The 21,857-nt window shown below is 39.9% G+C and overlaps 1 protein-coding gene and 1 long non-coding RNA gene across 3 annotated transcripts in view; one reads left to right on the forward strand and one right to left on the reverse strand.

Annotated features, from left to right (window-relative positions):
* Nucleotides 1–21,857, reverse strand: part of LOC146518028 (plexin-A2-like) — an 81,961-nt gene that overhangs the window by 24,020 nt on the left and 36,084 nt on the right. For both annotated transcript variants that reach the window (XM_085159955.1, XM_085159956.1), the window contains exons 5-15: nt 16,134–16,234; nt 12,009–12,132; nt 10,987–11,140; nt 10,402–10,498; nt 6,423–6,537; nt 5,239–5,439; nt 4,476–4,572; nt 3,561–3,760; nt 1,932–2,083; nt 790–907; nt 85–221 (exon numbers count right to left, since the gene is read on the reverse strand). In XM_085159955.1, the coding sequence (XP_085016081.1) occupies nt 85–221; nt 790–907; nt 1,932–2,083; nt 3,561–3,760; nt 4,476–4,572; nt 5,239–5,439; nt 6,423–6,537; nt 10,402–10,498; nt 10,987–11,140; nt 12,009–12,132; nt 16,134–16,234 (1,496 nt within the window). The remainder of the gene's footprint in view (nt 1–84; nt 222–789; nt 908–1,931; nt 2,084–3,560; nt 3,761–4,475; nt 4,573–5,238; nt 5,440–6,422; nt 6,538–10,401; nt 10,499–10,986; nt 11,141–12,008; nt 12,133–16,133; nt 16,235–21,857) is intronic.
* Nucleotides 219–20,853, forward strand: LOC146518029 (uncharacterized). The gene is made up of 3 exons (XR_014874145.1): nt 219–581; nt 616–7,390; nt 8,339–20,853. It is a non-coding gene; the product is annotated as an uncharacterized LOC146518029 (long non-coding RNA).

Consider the following 21,857-nt stretch of genomic DNA (forward strand, 5'->3'; position numbering starts at 1 on the left):
GAGGCAATCTAAATTTAGTGCTTGTGAGTCAGGAATCATTTTTAATGTGAGATTAAGATGATGTCAAGGGGTTATATTACTCACCTGTATAGCTCACATGTCTGATTACCAAAGTACACATTAACAATACTGCCAGCTCCTAGATTCTCCCCGACTACAGTGACCTTGGTGCCCCCAGATTCAGGTCCTCGGCCTGGAGTCAGTGCCAACATTGCAGGGGTCTTTGGAAGAAAAGGAAAATCATTCATGTTTCATTTAGCATACGTTCCAACGCAGAATACAATATGTCTTATTAACTGTGTGATTCTGATAAACCCTGTTCTTCCAGCCTTGGCTCAGTAAGTCTCTGTAGAACTAAAAAGTTAAGAGCAAAATTGTTATAAAAGGTAGACCAAGGTCTAATAATTTATTGACTATCAAGGCTATAATTTTAAAAATGAGTAATACTACACCACATGCTCAGAAACAGAGCCCTCTTTGGGATAAGGTGCAATAAACCAGAACATTGTTTTCATCAGCCACTAACAAAAATACCACAGTTGAAAAGTCATTCCTAATTATTTTTTCAACTGTCTTGCACAGTCTTGTGCAAGACAGTTGCACAAGTTGCACAAGTGTCTTGTGCTGCACTTAAAATGCATTGAGTCTTATATTCTCTTTCTTGCCAGTTGATGATTGCAGTTGCCTGAACTGATCAAACTGGTTAGCTTTTACCTACAATCATACAAACACTTCGCGTTTATTTTGGAAAAAGTGGACAAGTTACACGTGTTTCAGTGTCAGAGTTACCACAAAGGAGTAGAGCTGGGAAGATTGTGCTCGTAGCTCTGGTCTACATTCGCCAACACACAGCATAACTGGACCTGGAGTACTTCCTTCAGGAGCTGCAGCCATCTCACACACAATCCTTTCAAGACAAAAAAGTAAAAAAAACAAACAAAATATGTATGCGGGTGCACAAAAACACAGGCATCGTGCATAATAGTAATAGCAGCATCCAGGCATACACACAGAAGAATCACTGCACTGCATCACATTTGTTATGACGTGCACTGCCGGAAGATGGCCGGTGTGATTGAGGTAGACTTTCATGGAAGTTGTGGGTCAATACAGAAGCCCATCTTTCTTCTGAATGGGAAACCTATAACAGCAGTATAACTCAAATGATAAACTACAACCCTCCCCATCTCCAGCACGATTGCCACCCACCATTACCTCCGGTTACCATGACAACATAGTGGATTCTTCAATAAATCAGTATTGCCTGTCAGGTCAATAAGATAAAGTACGCCATGAATAAGTCATTATAGCAACTGACCCCACGCTGAAATTAATGGTAGTAACAGCTGTAATGCCATGTTTTAAAGCACTGTTTGAGCCAAATGAATGGCCCTGCCAAATGCACAGCTCTGCACAAGAAACTTGTCCTGCAATACAATAAGAGCACCCAATGAATCGTCCCTGCCCAACCCTTCTATTCATACATCACGTGAGTTTTCCAATTTTCTGCTGGCATGTTGTATTTCCTTTTTTTTTACCCCCCCTTTTTAGAAGGATATAAATAAAGTCCCTGCAGCCTGAGCCCAATTGCATTACATGGCTGTGAGAGAAACACATGGCTAACAGATTGTCCCTCCAGTCAGCGACATGCAACGCATTTCAATTACAGCTGTACCGACAGCCTTATAACGACAATGACACAAAGACTGTCTCTTCCTTTGGCTCTGACTGCACCAGAGCAATACAAAGACCCATGCACAATCCTACAACCTGATGAGGCATCACAGAGTATCCAGCTTATTCAGAATGTGCTAGTGTCTTTATGGGAAAAAAAAATATGTAGAAAGAAGGAGAGAGAGAGTGCACGCATTTATTTAATAGTACTATATCAGTACTATTTATTAGTACAGGAGGGGAGGAGTTTCTCTTACTGTTCTGCAGTGATGTATCCCTCCTCCTGTGGTGTGCACTGCACTCCTGCCACTTCCACGTTACCAACCAGCTCAGAGAAGGATAGACCTAGGTTCAAGCCCTGGATTGTCACCAGGGTGCCCCCTTCCAAAGGTCCAGCATCTGGGTTCACCTACATAGAAGAGAGGAATTAAATAAATATTCTTTGATTAAGCTTTATTCTTGTACATATTTTTTGTATATTTTTTTCCACATAAATAATGTGCACTTCCATACTGGAAAAAAAGATGCTATAAAGAGAGTTAAACTTGGCCAAACTCAAAAGAATTTCAATTATCAGAAAATGTAAACACTTTAAGTTCTTACTAAAAATTTGGCTTTGAGCACTGCCTTAAAATATAGACTTTTGGCTATTTTGATCAAGAAATATTGTCCCATAATATGTGGAATAGTAGAATCACACTTTAAAAACTTAACTGTGTAGCCTTTCTTTATTCTTGGGAAGCAAATATTAAGTAAATATACCATAAGTCTGTGTGTGAAATGCTCAGCTTTCATAGCAACTGGGTCTCTTCAGAAAACCTTGAAATCCACCATAATTCCAAGCAAACTTTAATGAATAATGCAGTGAATAACAAAGCCTTGAGAAAACCTATTCACAGCATTTTCCAGTGTCAAGTTAACCATCCCAGCAGGAAACCTTTGGACCTACGGAACAGAACAGGAGCAATGCCGGAGCAACACTCCCTCCACTCCCAAGCAGCGCTCAGTAGTTGATTCATTCAGCTGCAGCTCCTTCAAAAACCCCAATAATGTGACAGGAACATCAAAGGCTCCCGGCTCTTTGAAGTGGAAGAGCCTTGCATCTCTGTGCCTGACCCACTGCGCCTCATTCAAGAGAATGAGCAGGAGTTTGTGACATAAAAGATCCATCATCACTTTCTAAACAGACTGAATACGTTTAGCTGTCAAGCACTTAGGGTATTCAGCTGGTGTGGAACAAAATGTAAGATAGGCTCAGGTAAACAAGCACTTGGAAGAAAAACTGGAAGTTGGCCACAGAGAAAATTAGAGTTAGTTATTGATATGTACAGTATGAACTACATGTATTTGTTAAAAAGGTGTCTGGCATATGGTTTTCTGATAGTATTATGTACAGATAAAAGATGTGATCTTGGAAAGTAACTTCTCAAAATCTTTGAACAGAGTTAGATTTTTTTTGTCGCTCTAAAGTCTATCAACCTGTTTCTCTATGTCTCGCTTGCTGTAATGGCAAATAGAAGCAAAATCAGGTATTTTATCCACTATAATAACCTGGTTCAACTCAGTTTCTCTGACAGACATGTTTTGAAACATGATAGTGATGGAGTTATTTTAATGCAATGAGTGGTTTTCTCTCTTTCCTTTGAATTTTAAAAAGAAATTAAATAGAACATTTACTTATAAATCACTGGATCTTAGCACACAACTACTACAAATTTGTACCCAGGTCCCAGAAACCACTTCTAAACTAACTTCCTTCTTAGCTAACCACTTAATTACCTACTTAGCTGTGTTTGCATTATTTGAATTCACCATATGCTTAAACCTGATGGCTCAATAGGATGACTCAGCAACAGACAACCCAAGTGCACTAATGAGCCACAGACCTCCGTAATGCGTGGGTTGGTGCATTTGACATTCCTGGCAGAAAGATCCAGCCAGCGGCTAGCGTAAGGGGAAATGGGAGGACAGTGCTGCTTCATGGTGCACCGGCCCTCACCGCTACACCAGCCACACTGGAACTTCCTCTCTGCCCGCAGACACATGCCACAGCTGTCCCGTAGGGCACTGCATTTGTAGAGATGCACTGTAGGATAACAGAGACAACAGTGTAACAATACTGTAATATATGAAAACCTATAAAATACATTGTACATGCACCAAAATTTAGACCAGCAGGGAGTGCAATTTGGTAAACTAAAAAATTTAATGAAATAACAAAAGAGAACACAAACTCAAACAGTTGGTTTTCACTGTCATCGCCACAAATAACTGCAAAGTCATCATGTGTATATTTAAAAAAATAATTTAATAAGGCATGTTTATGCACATGGCCCATTTCAAGGATTAAGAAAAAGATCACGAGTAATCCAATAAACCCTTCTTTGAAGTTTGCCTTTTACATCCTTTCCAGTAAGTAACCTTTATTTATGCCCATGTAAATGAACTTCCTTAAATAACAGCAAGGCCTGTTAAAATTCATGGCATGCATATATTTTGGTCAATGGGGATGTATTTAATGTACCGCCCACCATGACAGCTGACAAGCACCTTTCCGTGCAGGATGATGGACAAGAAACCAAAAGCAACAGTAAGAGCCAAGCTGAGCAAATATGAAAAATCATCCTTCACCCCTTGAGGTGTACAAGTGATTGGGTGCTCTTTGATAACACTCCCTGCTATTGTGAACTTTCTCTCAAGGCCCTTCAGGAGCCTTCAAGTGCTGTCTATGACCCTTCTATACCCTGTAGATTGAGTGTTTTACACTTCTCTGGTATGGCAGTGATAGATGACAGAGGCACCTTTAATCTTCTCTGGATTGTCAATGATGAAATTGCCGTTCCATACAATGGAGAGGTCCACTGCCAGGTCACTGATCTTCACACCCTCGTACATGTACTGAAAAGTAGAAACCAAAAGTAAGAGAGTGTTCAGAATAGGGGGGAGAGGGGAATTCAAAGAGAGACAGGGCACAGAGTATAAAAAAGATGGAGAGAGACAGAGTAGGGAAAATGAGGGGATGAAAGGGCAGCAGCGAGACAATGCTTTTAACCATCTGTCATTTCTGCCATGGTTGTCTGCTCCTCTACTCTTTGACATGTAGGGACGCAAACCCAGGCTGGGGTGGCCGATCATCCACATCTGAAGAAAAATGGCCTTTTCATACATTGTCACAGAGTGCCAAGGTGTGCTTCTCCATTGAAATTTAGCCTGTGATTTTCATTGCGTAAAAAATTGGGCAAGAAATATCCTGTGCTCCTCCATAACTTATGCCATTCAAACTGAGATACAGTCGTATAGTTGTGGTGTATTTCGTTTTTAACCATGCAACAATTTTCCCTTCTCTCCTTCGTTACTTCCCTGTTACTCTCCTTCTTTCTCTTACATGCTTTTCACAATTCCTTACCACTTTCCCTTTCCTCTACTTTTGCCTCTGTGTGCTTGACACTTCAGGCGGTATTCACTGATGCTGATATACCCTATGTACCTTGCCTACACAGCATCCAAGCCGTCTGCCTCATTTGACAGCTGTGAGACTCCCGCTGGGAGTGTTTGAGGTCATACCGAGCTGTTCTGGCACTGCACACTGGTGCTGTTGAAGCGGAGCGCCGTGACACGGTGGCTGACACCCTGCACATTCACCACACACTCATAGCCCCGCTGGCCCGACTGTGGCTGAGGAAGGTTCCGGGCCCTCAGGGTAATGGGTCGAACCTCACCAGCCGGAATGAGAATTTCTCCAGAGTTAAGAAGCTGAGGACATGCCTGTGAAAGGAACATACGAAGAACTGCTATTTTACTTTTTACAGTAAATACGTATCAACTGCCTCGATATTAAACAGGTAGCATTTATGATATTTTCAAAGTTAGCTTCCTTATGACAGATTGAGCTGTGTGTCTAAAACACACACATTATAGTTTCTGTACACTAGTCTATGTTGGTTTGCATGTACATCTGTTTGTTTTGTTGTATGTAGCCTAATATGACATAATCCATATGAATCTGTAATATGACTCAGGGATTAGTGGGGCAAAGAAATCACTAATCCAAATAGACTTTGCATTCACATGGTGCATCATTTTTCTACAGTAAAGTTGATATGTAGGAACTCACTACCTCTTCAGCTATATCAACTAGACTCTATTCCAGAGTTCAAATCTCACCTGTTTACGTTCACATATCAAGTACAACCCTGTTTTCTACTCTATTAAGCATTTAATTATCTATATTATCCACCAGGATGGATTGGCAAAAATATTTGTATACATATTTATACTAAAGTTCCTGAAAGACCAATTATCATGACATTTGACAAAAAATGATTCAAAGTATTCATTATGAAAAAAAAGTATTCACAATTTTTTTTTAAATTCTGTCATCTACAGTTTTTATCTGTTTTTAATGTGATTAGCACTTTGGTTTATGACTAAACACTTGGAAAACTAATGAAATTCTCTTTAGTTGCTAATGTGCTTAGTGCTGACCGTTAATATGCAAAAAGCTAAGTGGAAGATGATATTTGCTAAAATGAGCATGTTAGGGTGCTAATCGAACTATCCTTCTCCCCGTATGGCTTTGCAAGGCCACTGGTGTGGCTGTAAGGTTTTAATCCTAATGATTCTCTGCAGAGAATGTGTTTTTGTTTACTTGGATTTCTGCCTTTAAGGCAAAAGTGTCATATATCATCAGAAAAATTGTGTTCCTGAAAGCAAGACTTCAATCTGCTCTAGTATTTCTATGAAAGTACCTCTGAGGCGTTGACTCTGCCCTCCTGGAAAGAACAGCTGCTTGGGTCGTGCGTGCACAGGTTGCGGTATTTACACCAGTGACAGCGAAAAGTGCTGTTTACACAGGACAGACACCTGCAGGACAAAATGAACACATTATGACAGACTGTTCACTAAGTGTGCTATACAACACTACCGCATTTACACAGATTGTAAACCCTGCCCATCATCTGCATGTTCCCTTTCTCAGACTTCTTAAAGGACTGCAGACGGGAGACTAATGAAGGATTGTGCTGAATTTATCTTGACACTCTCTTTTATGAAGATGTCCTCAGGCAGCATGAATATGTTTTTGTTTTTTTTTTGTTTGTGCGTAACAAAGCATTACCTTCAGCTTGAAATATTGGTAGGAGAGAAACAGTTCACATGTCACTGTTAGTTAAAGCATAAACAGTCATTCTAGTAATATAAAAAATGATGTACACTAGTATCAAGGACACAGTGTCCTTGTTACATCTAAATTTGACTACTACAGCTTTTCATGTTATTATGTTGTTTGCAGTTAACAGTATGCCAATCTTCTCAGGATTGTGTACAAAATAAGAATGGAAATAACTGAATGTTTCATGGGTAAAATTGTGCAACAGCTCTGGCTTGGATTCAGTCACCTACAACAAGCGGTCAGTTGTGGATTAAGGTTGTGGAATCTATCCAACGAGATTTAATCATATTTTGGTCAACAAACATGGAAGCAGTGCTAATACAGCAGAGATGAACAATACACAGCTGTTCATAAACCAATAAAGCAATTGTGAAGATTCTGATTAGGGTCTGTCCTCTTTTCCTGTTGGGGAGGTTGTTGACTTTCCTGCCTCTAATTAAGTTCTACCAGAATGTAGGAAGAGGATCCATGCATTATCACAGACTGTTAATCCTAAATTGTCCCGCTGAATGAGATGCAGCCATGAGAAAACTATAAAAACACTCAGTGTTGGGGAGTAACGGAATACATGTACCGCCGTTACGTATTTAAAATACAAAATATGAGTAACTGTATTCCGTTACAGTTACCGTTTAAAAAGGTGGTATTTAGAATACAGTTACTTTGTTGAAATAAATGGATTACACGGCGGTACTTCCCTGTTTCATATTGTGGCGGGTCAGGACTGTTTGGGTTTTGTTTGACAGCTACGTTCTGTTCAAGCGGCAGCGTTATGGTTGCCATGGTTACAGGGTGACACTCTCTCTCTGCGTGTTTCCTGGGTGAGAGAGGCCTTTGTTGTTGTTATGCTAAGCTAATAGGCAGAATGCTACAGGTATAGCTCTAAAGAATGTAGCATCATAGGCAGTGTAGTCCGTGCTGCAGGGAGAATGGACTGCCATACACGTTATGTGTCTGTGAGCGAGGGAGGGAGAAAAAGGAAAAGTACGAGCTGTCATCGAGCAAAAACGGGAGCTGGAAGCATGTAAATATAATAATAACCACTGCAGCCAAGAAGAGTGCCTGACGAGCCCAGTTGTAAGTAAGCTATTAAGACTCGACTGTACACTGTGTTCGTGTTTTCCTCTGAAACAATAAATTCCGTTGGAGCAGCCTTTCAATGCCTCTCTCTGTCTCTCGCTAGCAAAGCTGACCCAGACAACAAAGTAAAGCTATTTTTCAGCCCGACACAGAACCCACCATATTAGCCAGAGGTCCCTTTACTATGGTTCGGAGCCGCGGACCTTCAGTAACAGTAATAAATCACAGCAATAGTACATTCATGTAGTTGTAAACAGCATGATAATATATTAAGTAATCCAAAGTATTCAGAATACGTTACTCTCATTGAGTAATGTAATGGAATACGTTACAGAATACATTTTGGGGCATGTATTCTGTATTCTGTAATGGGATATATTTTAAAAGTAACCTTCCCAACACTGAAAACACTAGTAGAGCTCCAACACTGCAGCTCATAGTGAGTTACAAATGCCAATAAATGTAGAGCAGCTTCATTAAAATTTGATATTAATTAGCTGCCCAGGGCCAGTATGGACATAAAAATGTGTGCTTGTGGGTATGTGTTAGAAATTCGGGGGGTTGTGCATTAATAGAGCTGGACTGGCAGGGTGCTGCAAACACTGGATAATTAATTATGGAGGGTGATGTGGTGGTGAGGTGATGGTGGTAGAGGGGGAGAAAGAGGTGCTGGGTTAGGAGTGTGTTTGGTCTGAAATATTAATCACAGGAGTATACAGGGTCACCCTGCAGCTAATGGAGGCCGTACTGGTGTGGGGCGGATGTGATGAGCTTCCAACTGTTTTCTTCTAATGGCTTAATATGGTTATATTGCAGCGTTTATGTCACAGTCAAAGAGCATTGTGAATAAGTGGCATGTGGGCTAATTTTCTGGGTTTACTATAAATACTCCATCAGTCAAATGTTTCCTCCCAAAGTGGATACAGAGGCTAGCTTTTGTCACTCATGGCTGGGTGTAATTCACCGTTCAGTTAAGTGAAGCCTATGTTTAAGCACATCAATTAAAACCTCAAAAAAAAAAGCATGTGTTGGCTCATGATGTGTGACTCACTTGAAGTAGATTTTTAAAAAGCACACGTTGTATGTTTAAGTTCTTTAAAGTTAATTAATTAATTAATTAAATTTTCCTTATTTGGAGTTTTGTTAATGTTGCTGTGTTTGCTAACTTCTTTTAAAGCTGACAAATGCTGCTAATTGGCTTTCATCCTAATAAGATCCACATTTGTAGCAGTGCTTGTAATTGTTATTCACAAAGAAAGACTCTTGTCATATTTTACCGTTATGATAAATACAGCATACATTTGCATAATGGCTCAAAGTCAAAACTGTGTCCCTGCCCAGTTAGTAGGCTTATATTGGATGACATTTAAATAATGTACTTTTAAATTATTTTACTTACCCTCAAGCATCAGAGCAAGGCTAAAAATATAAAATATCTTATGTCTAATATTGGAGGCAAACACAATTCTCTGGCAAGGCCCCTTGGGATGAAGTCAAAAGGGGGTGTGTGAATCTAGTACTTATCTTTTAAAGCAGCCGTCAGGGACTGTTGGTCTAGAGTGAAGCCATTTCTAGGTGTTAATATGTATAAGGGCTGCAACAAACAATTGTAGTTTATTACCGTTTAACCTAACAATTATTCTCTCTATTAATTGTTTAGTTTGTTGTGCCTTTGTCTCTTATTTTGTACCGGCAACAGTTCAAAACTCAGAAGTACTTTGATATGAAACAGAGGAAAGCAGGAAATCCACACTGAGAAAGCTGAACCCTCAGAATGATTGAAGTTTTTTTGCTTAAAAAAGGAATAGAAAATAAACAATGATTAACTGTCAAAATATTTTCTGATCAACTGGTGTTAAAACAGTAATTCAAAGACCAAGAAAACAACCATATAAAAGGCTAACCCAAACACTGCTGATTCTGTCAAAGAGCAGAACGACGATCTGTCCTCCTGTCATGTTTTGCTGCAGTCTTTAATCCTTATAAACTCTGGGTCTTTTGTCCAAAGACAGGGGGTCATAAATGACAAATTTACTATGATCTTACTGGTAAATCCTCTGCAGTTAGTACATGATGTATACCATGAATGCTTCAGCTTTAATCGTTTTTTGCTGTATTGGATACCAGTTCGTAGACCTAAAACATTTTCTAGGATGAGTGGAACAGTATTGAATTCACAGGAGTGTGCAGCAGACAATGATAGTTAACTGATACTTAAAGCTTCAACCAGTAAGCCCACAAACTGCTAGTTAAACCAGAGTCGAAACAAACAGGCCATGGCAAATGCATCATGTTGATTTAAATTAAACCTGACAGATAAATTGATCTCAAAGGTTATCTAACAGGCTGATCTTAAGTAGGGTTGGGAGCATCAGTACATCATTGCTCTAAATTAAGTCGTGCTCTTCCATCTATTGAACAAATCAAAGATGTGGGGTGGATGGTGGGTTGGGGGGTGCAGGGGCAGCTGAACTCACATTTTATGTGTGCTGCAGTTGTAGAATTTCACCTCCGTGCTGGCGACCATTTGACCCGTTTCCTTTGAATTCAGACGAAGCTCTACCCCAGCCCAGTCTTAAAGAGAGGGACGCAGACGCAGCGTGGTGAGGGAAAGCGAGAGGGAGTGGAAAAACATGTAAGAGAGTTGATGAGAGAGAGACAAAAAGGATGGGTGAAAGAATGAAAACAATGAGTGAAAAGAGAAGGTCAAAGTGAGGCAAAAAAAAAAGTTAATGCTTTTATCACATTCCTGTAAAGAGCCACCTGGAGTCTGCATTCCTGGAAGGGCATATTGTTGTTGTCATGAGAAACCCTTCTGTCACAAACTTCAATTGAAGGATTACTTTAAATGCTCAGAGGAAATTCTACAGCTCCTTGGTACTCACCACATCTTTGGCTAAACAAAAACTGCAAGGGAGACAATCTTTAAAGCAGACTCTTTTTGTTAGAGTCTAGAATATTGATACATTAATCCTTACATCTGACATTGGCATCATTAAATATTGGTTATAGGTTTATTTTCTATTTATTTTTTTACAATATACACTGATATCTGAGCTCACCTTGTCCCTCTGGTATTTGGGGAACATCTTTTCCGGCTGGGGAAAGACACATAACCCTGTTCCCCTTCACATGACCCTCCAATTCAGCCTGCTGGCCAAATGAACAAGTAATACCAGCAGAAAGGTCTGGAACATTGTTCACCTCAAGTAGAAGCTAAAAGACAGCAGACAGGAAAGATTTAAGACACTGCTACACTTACAGTGGTGGGGAACAGTCTGACAGTGTGATGTCAGCAATATATAACAGATTCAGGTGTATATTTTATCACATCTAGTTTGAGAATATGCCAATTTTGGAAATACGCACACACACACATTGTTCTTTCTTTCTTGCCTACAGTTAGATGAAAAGACAGATTCTTCTGTTGTACCAGTATAGTAAATGCCCAGATAGATGGTTAGTTTATAACTTAACACTAAGACTGCATATAGGAGGAAAGAAGCTGGACTTATTCAAGATTTGTTTCAGTGAGATTTATGTATAGCATTTTTATTGACTGGGCGTTTTCCAGTTTTAATGCTAAGGTAACCAGCTTCTGGCTCCAGTTGCACATTTACCCACAATGTTGATAATCTCCTATATTCCTCAAGAATAAAACAAACAAGCACATTGCCTCAAATGTCCCACGAGTCCTTTTAAGATGATGTTTTTTTTACCTCCTAATGTCTTCTGTGCTCTTGGCTACTGGACAAAGAGCAGCTAAATAGAGCTTTCAGAAAATGTAATCAACCTTTTGGCTGATGCATCAGAGGGGCAGGCAGAGTACGCTACAATAACAACTCTCCCCCATTCACATTTGTCTCCAATCTCATAATACATGTTTTTAAACCAAAGTAAATATAGTGGATGCCCTACAGGGACCTTCTGTCTCAATTCACATCTCACAAAACTAATCTTCTCTCCCGGGCTTATTCTTACTGTACATGTGGATGAACAAGGATACTCCTGCTGATTGCTCATAAACACTGGCATTTTACTGGAGTGGCATTGCAGTGATTGGCGGAATGATAAGCAGACTCACAGGGACACTATGTGCTGATACCGCGATGCTGTCTGGGTGAGCAATAACCTTCACACAGCGGTCAATGTCTGTCGCAAAGTGGAAGGCTTCGTCTGCCCGTTGACACCGATCTCTTCTCGAACACCTGTGGAGAAACAGAAAGTTCTAGGTAAAAATGTATTAAATAATGTCGAGCTTAGGGTTGAATCTCACTGAGTTTTATATGTTATTGTTGGTCAATCAGCACTTTACTCCTAAAAGACCAGGCTGCTGCGGCTCAGAAGGTAGAGTTAATTATATACCAATCAGAGGGTCAGTGATTTGTATCACAGCTCCTCCGATCTGCAAGATACTGATCCCCAATTGGTGCCTGAAGCATCCATCAGACCATGAGTGTGTTTGACAGATAAAAAGTGCTTAAAGTGAATAGATTTGGGTTATAGTGCCAAAGTACTTTAACTGCTCAGTGAAGGCAGAAAAGAGATATATACAGTTTTTGGGCAATTATATATTTTTTTAATTTAGCCTCTAAACACAATCTCTATCACTTAAAAATCCTCACAACTCACCACTGTTTCACATTCCTCATCCATGTCCTGACCCACCCTCGAATGGTTCTCTGCTACTTCTGACTTCCTCAAGCACTACCACAGTTCCTCTCTTGGCACCCTATTATATTCTTTCTCTAGAGCCACAAAAGCACAGTGCAACCCGTTCTGGCCTTCTCATAGTTGTCCATCAACACTCTCAATCCAAACATTCTATCTTTAATGCTCTTTCTCGGCCATTCTGCCATACTGCTGCTACTTGTTATTAACTCTCTTCTTGGCCTAGCTTCAACAACTCTTTCCCATATCCTCATGGTAAGGCTCATCATCTTTATTCCTCTGTTGTTAGTATAGCTCTGCACATCATCTTTTTTCTTGAAAAACAGTACCTGTACATTTCTTCTTCATTCCTCAGCCATCCTCTCACTCTCTATGATAGTGTTAAACAAGGTGGTCAAAAGGTCCACTGCCCTCCCTCCTAGAAATCTCTGTATATTCACAGGTATGTCATCTGGACTGCTTGGACTGCAACTGCTCTCATCGTCCTCTTCAAAGCTGCTCCCACTTCATCCTTACCTCTGCACTTCCTTCCTAACTTTCTAACATCTTCATCTTCGACGTTGTCTACATTCAAAGTACTGGTTCCAACTTCTCTAAACACTCTCTTTACTTGTTACATTTCCCGTTTTGTCCTTGATCACCCTAACCTGCTGCACATCCTTTCCAGCTCAGTCTCTCTATCAAGTCAATCAATACAAGTCTTTTTTCCTTCCTTAATATCGATCCTCACATACAACTTTTCCTTTGCCACCTCTCTCTTTGCCATATGCCTAGCCTCTCAATACTCCTATCTACTTTCTTCAACTTTTCTGACTGTCCCACATTTTCTTTGCTAACCACTCTCTTTCTTTTCTGCACTTTCTCATTCTACCACCGAGTCTGTTGAACACACCAAACACCTTCTTGACCTCAGCACTACACTTTCCTGGTCATCTGACAAATCTTCCTTACCCACCCTCAACTTTCTTCCTTCTTCAGCTTCCAGCATTTAATCCAGTTTACCCATGTGAAGCTTCCTCCACTCTTTAATGTCACCTTATGTTCCTCCCTCTTATTGTTGTACGTGTTTACCACAACTATTTCCATCATCTTTCCTACTGCATTTCTCTCCTCTCTTAACACCATAGCTACCCAACACCTCCTCGTCACCTTTGTTCCCTTCAACTACATGTTCATTGAAGTCTGCACCAATCACCAATCTCTCCCTCTGGGGACACTGTCTACCACTTCATTTAACTTACTCCAGAATTTCTCTTCCAACTGACATCCAACCTGTGGGGCATAGGCACTGAGAACATTCAACATCACCTGTTCGATTTCCAGCTTCAAATTCATGATCCTGTCTGACACTTTCTTCACTTCCACAACACTATTTATTCAAGATTACCTCATTAGCCTCTATTCTCCTATGATAAAAAAGCATGAATCCACTCCCAATGCTCCTGGCCTTGCTTCCCTTCCACCTGGTCTTCTGCACACAATATATCTACCTTTCTCCTCTCTTTCGTATCACCCAGCTCTCTCCAATTCCCATTCATAGAACCAGTGCTGCTACTTTGGCTAAATCCAAGTTTAGATAAAACCTTTAGCCATCCATATCTGCTTTTTCAGACATATTATATAATATGAGTTGAGTTGATATGAATTAAGTTTTATATAGCATTTAAAAGTATTTCCAATTGTGTCCAATTACTTTTTATTTCCTATAAATGACTTTAAGATGCTGGTTGTCTCTATAACATTTCACTTTGCTTTTTTTGCGCAGGGGAAATTACTGAGCAATAGAAGAATAGCTTTAACTCCCAGACTCCAACAGGCAATTAAAAGTAAAAGTGAAAGGGCTGGCAGCATACTGTGACCTTAGAATAATCCCGTAAGAGAGAAGTGCAAAGTAAAAAGATATTTTAAGTAATGGCAAGAAGTGGAAAGGACCTTTAAATCTTTTTGGCCAGCTTTAGAAATGTAGGATTTTGATGTAGAGATTATATTGAAACTACCATCTTTTATAGAGACATTATAGCAGTTTTCTCTCAGAGAGAATCTATCAGACTGTACGGTTTCTATGCTGTACTTAAACACAAACACTGTTTAAAAAGAATTAATAAAGCGTATCTGTGCTGTGAAGTTGAACTAAGAAAGCAAATCCAGAGAGCATTTTGACTGTACACCATCATCTCTTTCTTTTTAACATGTAACACATGCAGCAAGGGGAGAAGGTACTTAATCCACTCTCAGAGGCTGTTGAGGGGGTGGCACCTCCTGAAAGAGCTCAAAGAGCACTGAGGCCTCTGCTGTAATTACAACACGATATAAAGGTGCATTGGAAACGTGGTGACAGCTGTTGCTGGCTCGGCTCCTTGAGGCGGACCGCAGCCACAGCAGTGTAGACGGTCACCTTCTAACCGCTCATCAGATGAAGTGCTCCTGAAAAAAAAACCCTCTTTCATCTCTGACCGTCTTTCATTGCCTTTTATTTTTCCCTCTTTTATCCACCGTGTTTTGTCTGATGGAACCATTTGTTCGTGTTTCCTTCAGGCTCTTTGCATGCTCAGAAACGCCCCCCCACACACACTCTGTTAGATAGGTTCTTTGGTTCACCCTGCCAGGGGTAGGAAACTGAGATCCTGAAAGCAGTGTATGTGCCACACTGAGAGAGTCATTCAGGCAGCTGAAAAAGCCCCCAATCTGGATTTAATAGACAGAAAAACAAAGTAGTCTCATTCTGCAGTGTGAGAGATCATGATTCACTTTGGGTTACTTGAGGGAACAGCAGCCTATCTACTCACTGATAAGTGTAAGGCATTAATTTAAATAAACAGTTTAATGGGACTTTCAGACAAAGTCAGTACTCAGGGAGAAAAAAAACAACTGTTTAATGAAGTAATTTAGATTTTAAAAAGCACTTTTTTTCCTTCTTTCCACCCAGTTTGATAAAGCAGAGAGCTGCAATTTAAATAATGCTGATCACCATCAAGATATTGCTGGCTGAAATGACGACGTCATATGATGACAGCAGTAAATCCCTGGCTGAGGTCAGATTCAACACGACGGCTGGTTCAGAAACACAGGGTTTTAATCTTCTGAATCCCCTTTGCTCCATATCGAGGTATTATGCAAGCTAACCTGGGGTCAGATAATTAAGATGGAGGAGATAAGCCTGCTCCGTCAGGTCCAAAATGTTCCCCGGGTATGTAGAGGTGCAGCTGGTACACCTGCTGTGGCTGTAAGGCTAATCCCTCCCTCCTCCATTAAACACCCCTTTTCCTCTTGTGCGACAGACAATAAAATCTGGTGGGCATGCAGTTTCTGCTGTCCCAAATAGCGCTATTTAGGAGGGATCACACTGTCCAGTTACCACTTCCTGGCTTTATATTCATCCTGCCAGCTGTTGATAATGGCAAACTCCATGGAGTACAATAACTGTGTTATATTAAACTCAACAAATCATGTGACTACATACAGTAATTTTGTGCTTTTAAATCCCTGGGCTATGAGGAGAGTATGGGATTGTGAGAGAAGATAAAGTGAGTGGACTTACATGTTATACAGGACGCACCAGCCACAGTGGGGGTCACCAGAGCTCAAACATTCAGCACATGTACTGTACTGCTCACAGGCCTCCACAGGAACTTGAGCCACCTAAACAAGAGGAACAGTTTAACAGCTCAAAAAATTTAAAAAACAATGCTATAAATTCTAGTGCTGTCTTGTTGCAATATTTTTAACATATTTTTTAATCTATAGCAAATCTGTAAAGAGTCTTGAATCCAGTAGGAGCCCTGTAATGTTCATGAACATAGTGTCCAATTTAGATTACAATCAATTTTACATTATTAAGATAAATGTGGCACATTTGTGCCCACACTGTGTAATCTTCAGTGGACATCCAGACAGGAAACATGGAAAAATGGTGAAGCAAAAATAACATGCATGCATTATTAGCTTTCTGATCTGAACCCGGAAATATCTGTAAGTGTCCCAAAGCACCAGGCCACCTGGGCACCCAAAATAGTCATACAGAAATATGCAAACACTGGTCTTATACAAACTATCCTCTGAAACTTGTTATAGATGTGGCTACCGAAATTTGCTTAGAGGTGCCACATATATTATTTTATCATCATATTTCACACATAGTGGGACATCTAAATAAAATGATAATAAAGTAATTCAAAAGCACTGACCGATAATCCAGAATACTGACATATGACACATCTAAACTGGGTAGACAGTGTATTAAATAGAATTTTATCCAAAAGCCATCAACCTGTGCATCAATTATACTGATGTCATGGAGTGGAAATAAGGCCAACAAAGGCATGCAAATAAAACACTGACGAAATAATAAGCAGCTGATGATGAGTGAGCAAAGCCCATTTCATCATTTTGCCTATTTTGCACTATAAGGAAGCCTCGTCAGAGCTCACACTCTGAAATATCCCAAAGGAAAACAACCCATTTTTTCTCTTTCTAGCTGCAGACACAAATTTGCAGTATGCAGTACTGTGGGTTTACCCACATGAAGAATTGCCCGATTTTTTTGTCAGAAATGACTTGAAATGACACCAAAATCTGAGAAGCCGTTTTGCAGCAATCTTCATATTTAATGTTTTTATAATCTTTTATAAAGGATTTTCTTACACACCAATAAAGTATATTACACTGTAGCCATATTATATAGGTCTGTACTATTTTCCACATCTGCGCAGACAAACGCATTCTAACAGACAGGCTGCCACACTCTCTACTTCTAGCACCACTTCCATGCATGAATGTCTGGCAAAGCATAAGCTCTCCATTAGCTGCTGTTGCGTTTGCACCACCCCTGCATACAAAACCAGTTAGACCCGCAGCCTGAGCCCAGCTATTTTATACTTTGTTATTATTCTGGGTCTGGACATATGATGCAAGCAATTTCCTGATGTAAGCAATCACAAATGAAGAGTGGATTATGGATTAGAGTGTCTCCGGTGCTCTTGATAGCATAAGTGGGTGCTCTCTCAGGTCTGTGTTGGCAAAATGGATTATCTGCTGCTCCCTTCAAAATAACTTTCTCCCTTTTTTCCAGCAGTTCAGAATCCCTTCGGTGCATTCCATTAACAAAATTATTTTGCAGCACGGGTGGAGCTGGAGTACATATCTGACGCAGTAGAAATAATCCATGAATTGTTGTAGACTGAAGCTCATCTAAGTTAACAAAGTTGGTCTGCGGTGTGACCTTTACAAGGGGAGAGCTATGGATCTTCTGCTTTCTACTGTCGGTTCTGAGAATCAGATGTGAAGCCTGCACCGAAGAATCAGGGTTGATTCATTTAGTGGAACTGATCTGAGCACGGTCTTACTGAGTTGAATCCAAATAAGCTCAAACAATATGTGCTGTGTATGTGTGTGTGTGTGTGTGTGTGTGTATAAACAGGAATATTTGAGATGCAGGCACAAAGGTAAGTTACAACACAACAACGGTCACTGGATCAATTACACTATTACAGTTACATGACATGCATCCATTCAGAAGGTCTCCAGTACACCACGCTTCATGTTGTGTTGCGCCTAATAAAATGATAAATATAGCAAGCCTCAGAAATATCAGTTGCATAAAGTCCACTTTGATGGTCATAACAAGACAACAAAATATTATTTCATTCAAGATCACTTTGTGGTGACCCACCTGTCACTTTGTCTTTTTAGGTCATGTGTCCCATGGGTGGAGTTGTGAAAGGCCCAGCCAGCTGGCTGACACCAGGGTTAGGGTTTGACAATTTGACGGCAAGCATAAAAGGAAAAACGCTACACAACTGACTTACTAATTTACATGTTAAATACATACATACAAGTGAAATCACACGGACTCCTGCATTTTGTTGCACACTTAAGCCACTCATAACAATTTGACTTGAAAACTAGAAAATCAAAGATACTAATTGGAACACCTTGCTTAACATTTCATAGTTTTCAAATGTATCTAGATAAATGTGGTACAATATGTTGAAACTGCATTAGTAAAAATCTGTTTGGGTGAAAAGTTGCCATGAACAGGAAAGGCAACAACCATATTTCACTATAAATAGGCAGTTGTGTAAAACAAACAACAGAATTCAAAGAAGCACAGATGACTTGCAAAAACAATGGCTGCAGTTACATCTTGAATTTGTTTCCACGCTTGGTTGTCAATTTACTTATAATGATTTGTATGTCTGGCAATTTTATCTTCGGTGCCAACAAACAACAGCAGCAATGCCACTAAGCTTTGTAATGTGTAGACGGCACTAAAACATGTAGATTTGCATCTGCAAAACTCTGCATAGAGCTAATAACACGCTGTACCATAACAGCGAGCGGTATGTGCATCTGACTGAGTAAAACAGAATGCTGCAGACGCATAGAAGCAGCTTATTAATCACAAAGTACCCACACCCTAAAGCATACTCTGCTCACACTCTATTTGACTCTAAATGGGACTAACGTTTCTTAAGAGTACACAATGAGTCACCCAGGAGTCATTATCCCAAAGACTTTTATGGAATCTGAGATCTTTATGTAGTAGTCATCCTTTGCTGGTCATTAAAAAGAATCCAGGTTTGGAGACACTTCTCAGATTGGCGGCTATACCCATGTTTAATTTATCATCTATAGCACCAACACAGAAACAACACAGCTCCATGATGAAGCCATTTCTCTGTAACCATTGGTTAGAACAAACCCATCTTCACACTCTTCTTTCATTTTGAGCTCAGCTGCACACCCCTAATATTTTGAATGGTTGTGACTCTATTGCATTGGGATAACTTTAGATCAATTTTGTCAGACTGACACATGTAGTAACATCTACAGAAGTACTGGAAAATGATCTTTGTGTAGTTCTTGCTACAGTAGTTTCAAGGAGCATATTTTACCATAAAAACACACAGACACAAGACCAGCCATGGTATTGCTGCAGGTGAAAGCACAAGCTAATGCTGTTGCTTATTTAAATATTCATATTTTTTTGTAGGGACCTGAACACCCACAGATAAACAGAATGAGGCAGTCCAAGGGGAAATCAAGACATGGTCACTGGTTCTGAGTTGGCTAAACAGGGAGCTGAAACAGGAGGGCGAAATTCAGATATTTTTAGTTATAAAAAATAAGCTGGAAAATTGCGAGAAGAGACCACTGGTGGAGATCACCGACCGCAACAACATAAGAATATGTATTTCCACACCAGTAAATTTGTATGGGATTTGAATTTTCTTTGTTACAGAATACTGAATACATCTCAAGTAGATACCTGTTCATCTTGGAATATGGCTAAGAAAGGAAAATTTGTGCAATGTTCATATGAGAACATAATGTATGTGTGTCCTTTATAATGTATGTCTACAATTGTGTTTGCTTAAATTAAGCACAATTTCTCAGTGGATGTTCAGCGTGCTGTAGATCCTCATGAATCATTCATAACTAGACGGAGTTTTAGTATTTCTCATCAAGCTTTTGTTTGCCTTGTGTTTTTTCATGGTATTTCCTCATTTCAAGCAATCACAGAAAACCAATAAATATGCCCCTTTTCCCCAGTGGCAAAATCTCATTCTGACTGCTTTTGAGCGTTGTATAGTGGTAGAATCGGCTGATGATCACATCCACTTTTCTAGCTTTGGGAAAATCTTTATCGTCTCGCAACATCTGGGATGGCCTTACACTAATGCTCGACCTTATTATCTGACCAATTCACCATCTCTATAACACTTTCATCCGGATTTATTGGAACTTTACGAATGCTGTCAGATGAACATTCAGGCTTTTAGACCTCTGTGATGCTGTCATCCTATATCCTCAGTCTGATTTGGAAAAATCCACAGCCATCACATGACTACATGGTTGCATTGCATTTCACTGCATATCCAACACCTTTCCAGCCTTTTGCAGTATGACTATAGCTGTTTCAAAAATTGTGCTACATTAAATCATAAATCTAAAAATATTAATATATGTTGTGCGAAAATTTCAAAAGAGGGTGGCTGTGGCTCAGGTCGTAGAGCAGATCAGCTACTGATCGGAAGGTTGGTGGTTCGATTCCTGGCTCCCCCAGTCCGTGTGCCAAATATCCTTGGGCAAGATACTAACCCCAAATTGCCCTCCGATGCGTTCATCGGGGTGTGAATGTGTGTGAATGTTTTTTAGTTGCACTTGAGTTTAGAAGTGAATGGGTGAATAATAAGAATCAGTCCATTTACCATTTCAGGATATGAAAAAAATAAAGTCTGTATTAACATTGTAATGCACATTTCTGTTAAATTTAATTTCTTCACTTTATCGGCTGTAAACACTTAAAACATGTTACGTTAGTTTAAGCGAACACCTTTAGAGAGAGGTTTCTGTTTGAAACTCTCTTGGCCTTTTCAGCACCCTTGTTGCTGTGATTCCACAACAGAATAATTTGTAACTCAAAAGGTACTCTGTAGTTGTCAGGCTGTATATCTAGATGACAAAGTAACTCTGATTAATTAAGAATAATACGATTTCATAATAACGCAATAAACAAATGAGGTTACAGATTAGTGAGAGACTGATTTTGTCAGAAGAAGTACTAAATCACCTGCACAGCACATTCACTTCGCAAAACACGGCTCCTACCAGCCCGTGTTAACAGTACAGCAACACCTGAGTTCATTAGTGGATAAGTGCTGATAAACGGCTGCAAACTCTGGAAGTGTTACAGTAGTATGAATGCAAACTAAACCAAAAGGAAAAAAAATAAGGATGACATAAATGTAAACAATCTTAGATCCATATTTCTTGTTTAAATTGCAATGAAAACATCTGTCTACAAACAGAGAAAGATGTACCATGCGGCTGCTGATGAATATTCATGCAGTTTAGAAACAATTCAAATGAACTCATATGGACCATGATAGGTGTGTTGGTAAAGGCAGCTTTCAGCCCATCTGAGTTTTGGGGGAAGGTCCCACAAAATAGGCTGGGAAACGCTGGTACACTGTACTGTTACATACAGGTAAGGGTTAATAAATAGGCACTGGTAAGCAAAGAAATGGTTGGGTTGGAATTCAAGCAATGATTTTACATTTCACAGAGTGGCACTTTGAAAGATTGCTCTGGAAAAACCCTGCAGCGCCCCCCCCCCCCCCCCCCCCCCCCCCCCCCCCCCCCCCCCCTCTTTTAGGTTTAAAGCCTTACCCATGACTTCACAGACTGAAGAGTGACATTCAGTGAGGTTTTAGTGTGTTTGGATTCTAAGCATTTCTATTCTTAGAAATGATCAAACTAA

This window comes from Neolamprologus multifasciatus, chromosome 5 (assembly GCF_963576455.1).
Source record: "Neolamprologus multifasciatus chromosome 5, fNeoMul1.2, whole genome shotgun sequence".
NCBI classification, from domain to species: domain Eukaryota; kingdom Metazoa; phylum Chordata; class Actinopteri; order Cichliformes; family Cichlidae; genus Neolamprologus; species Neolamprologus multifasciatus.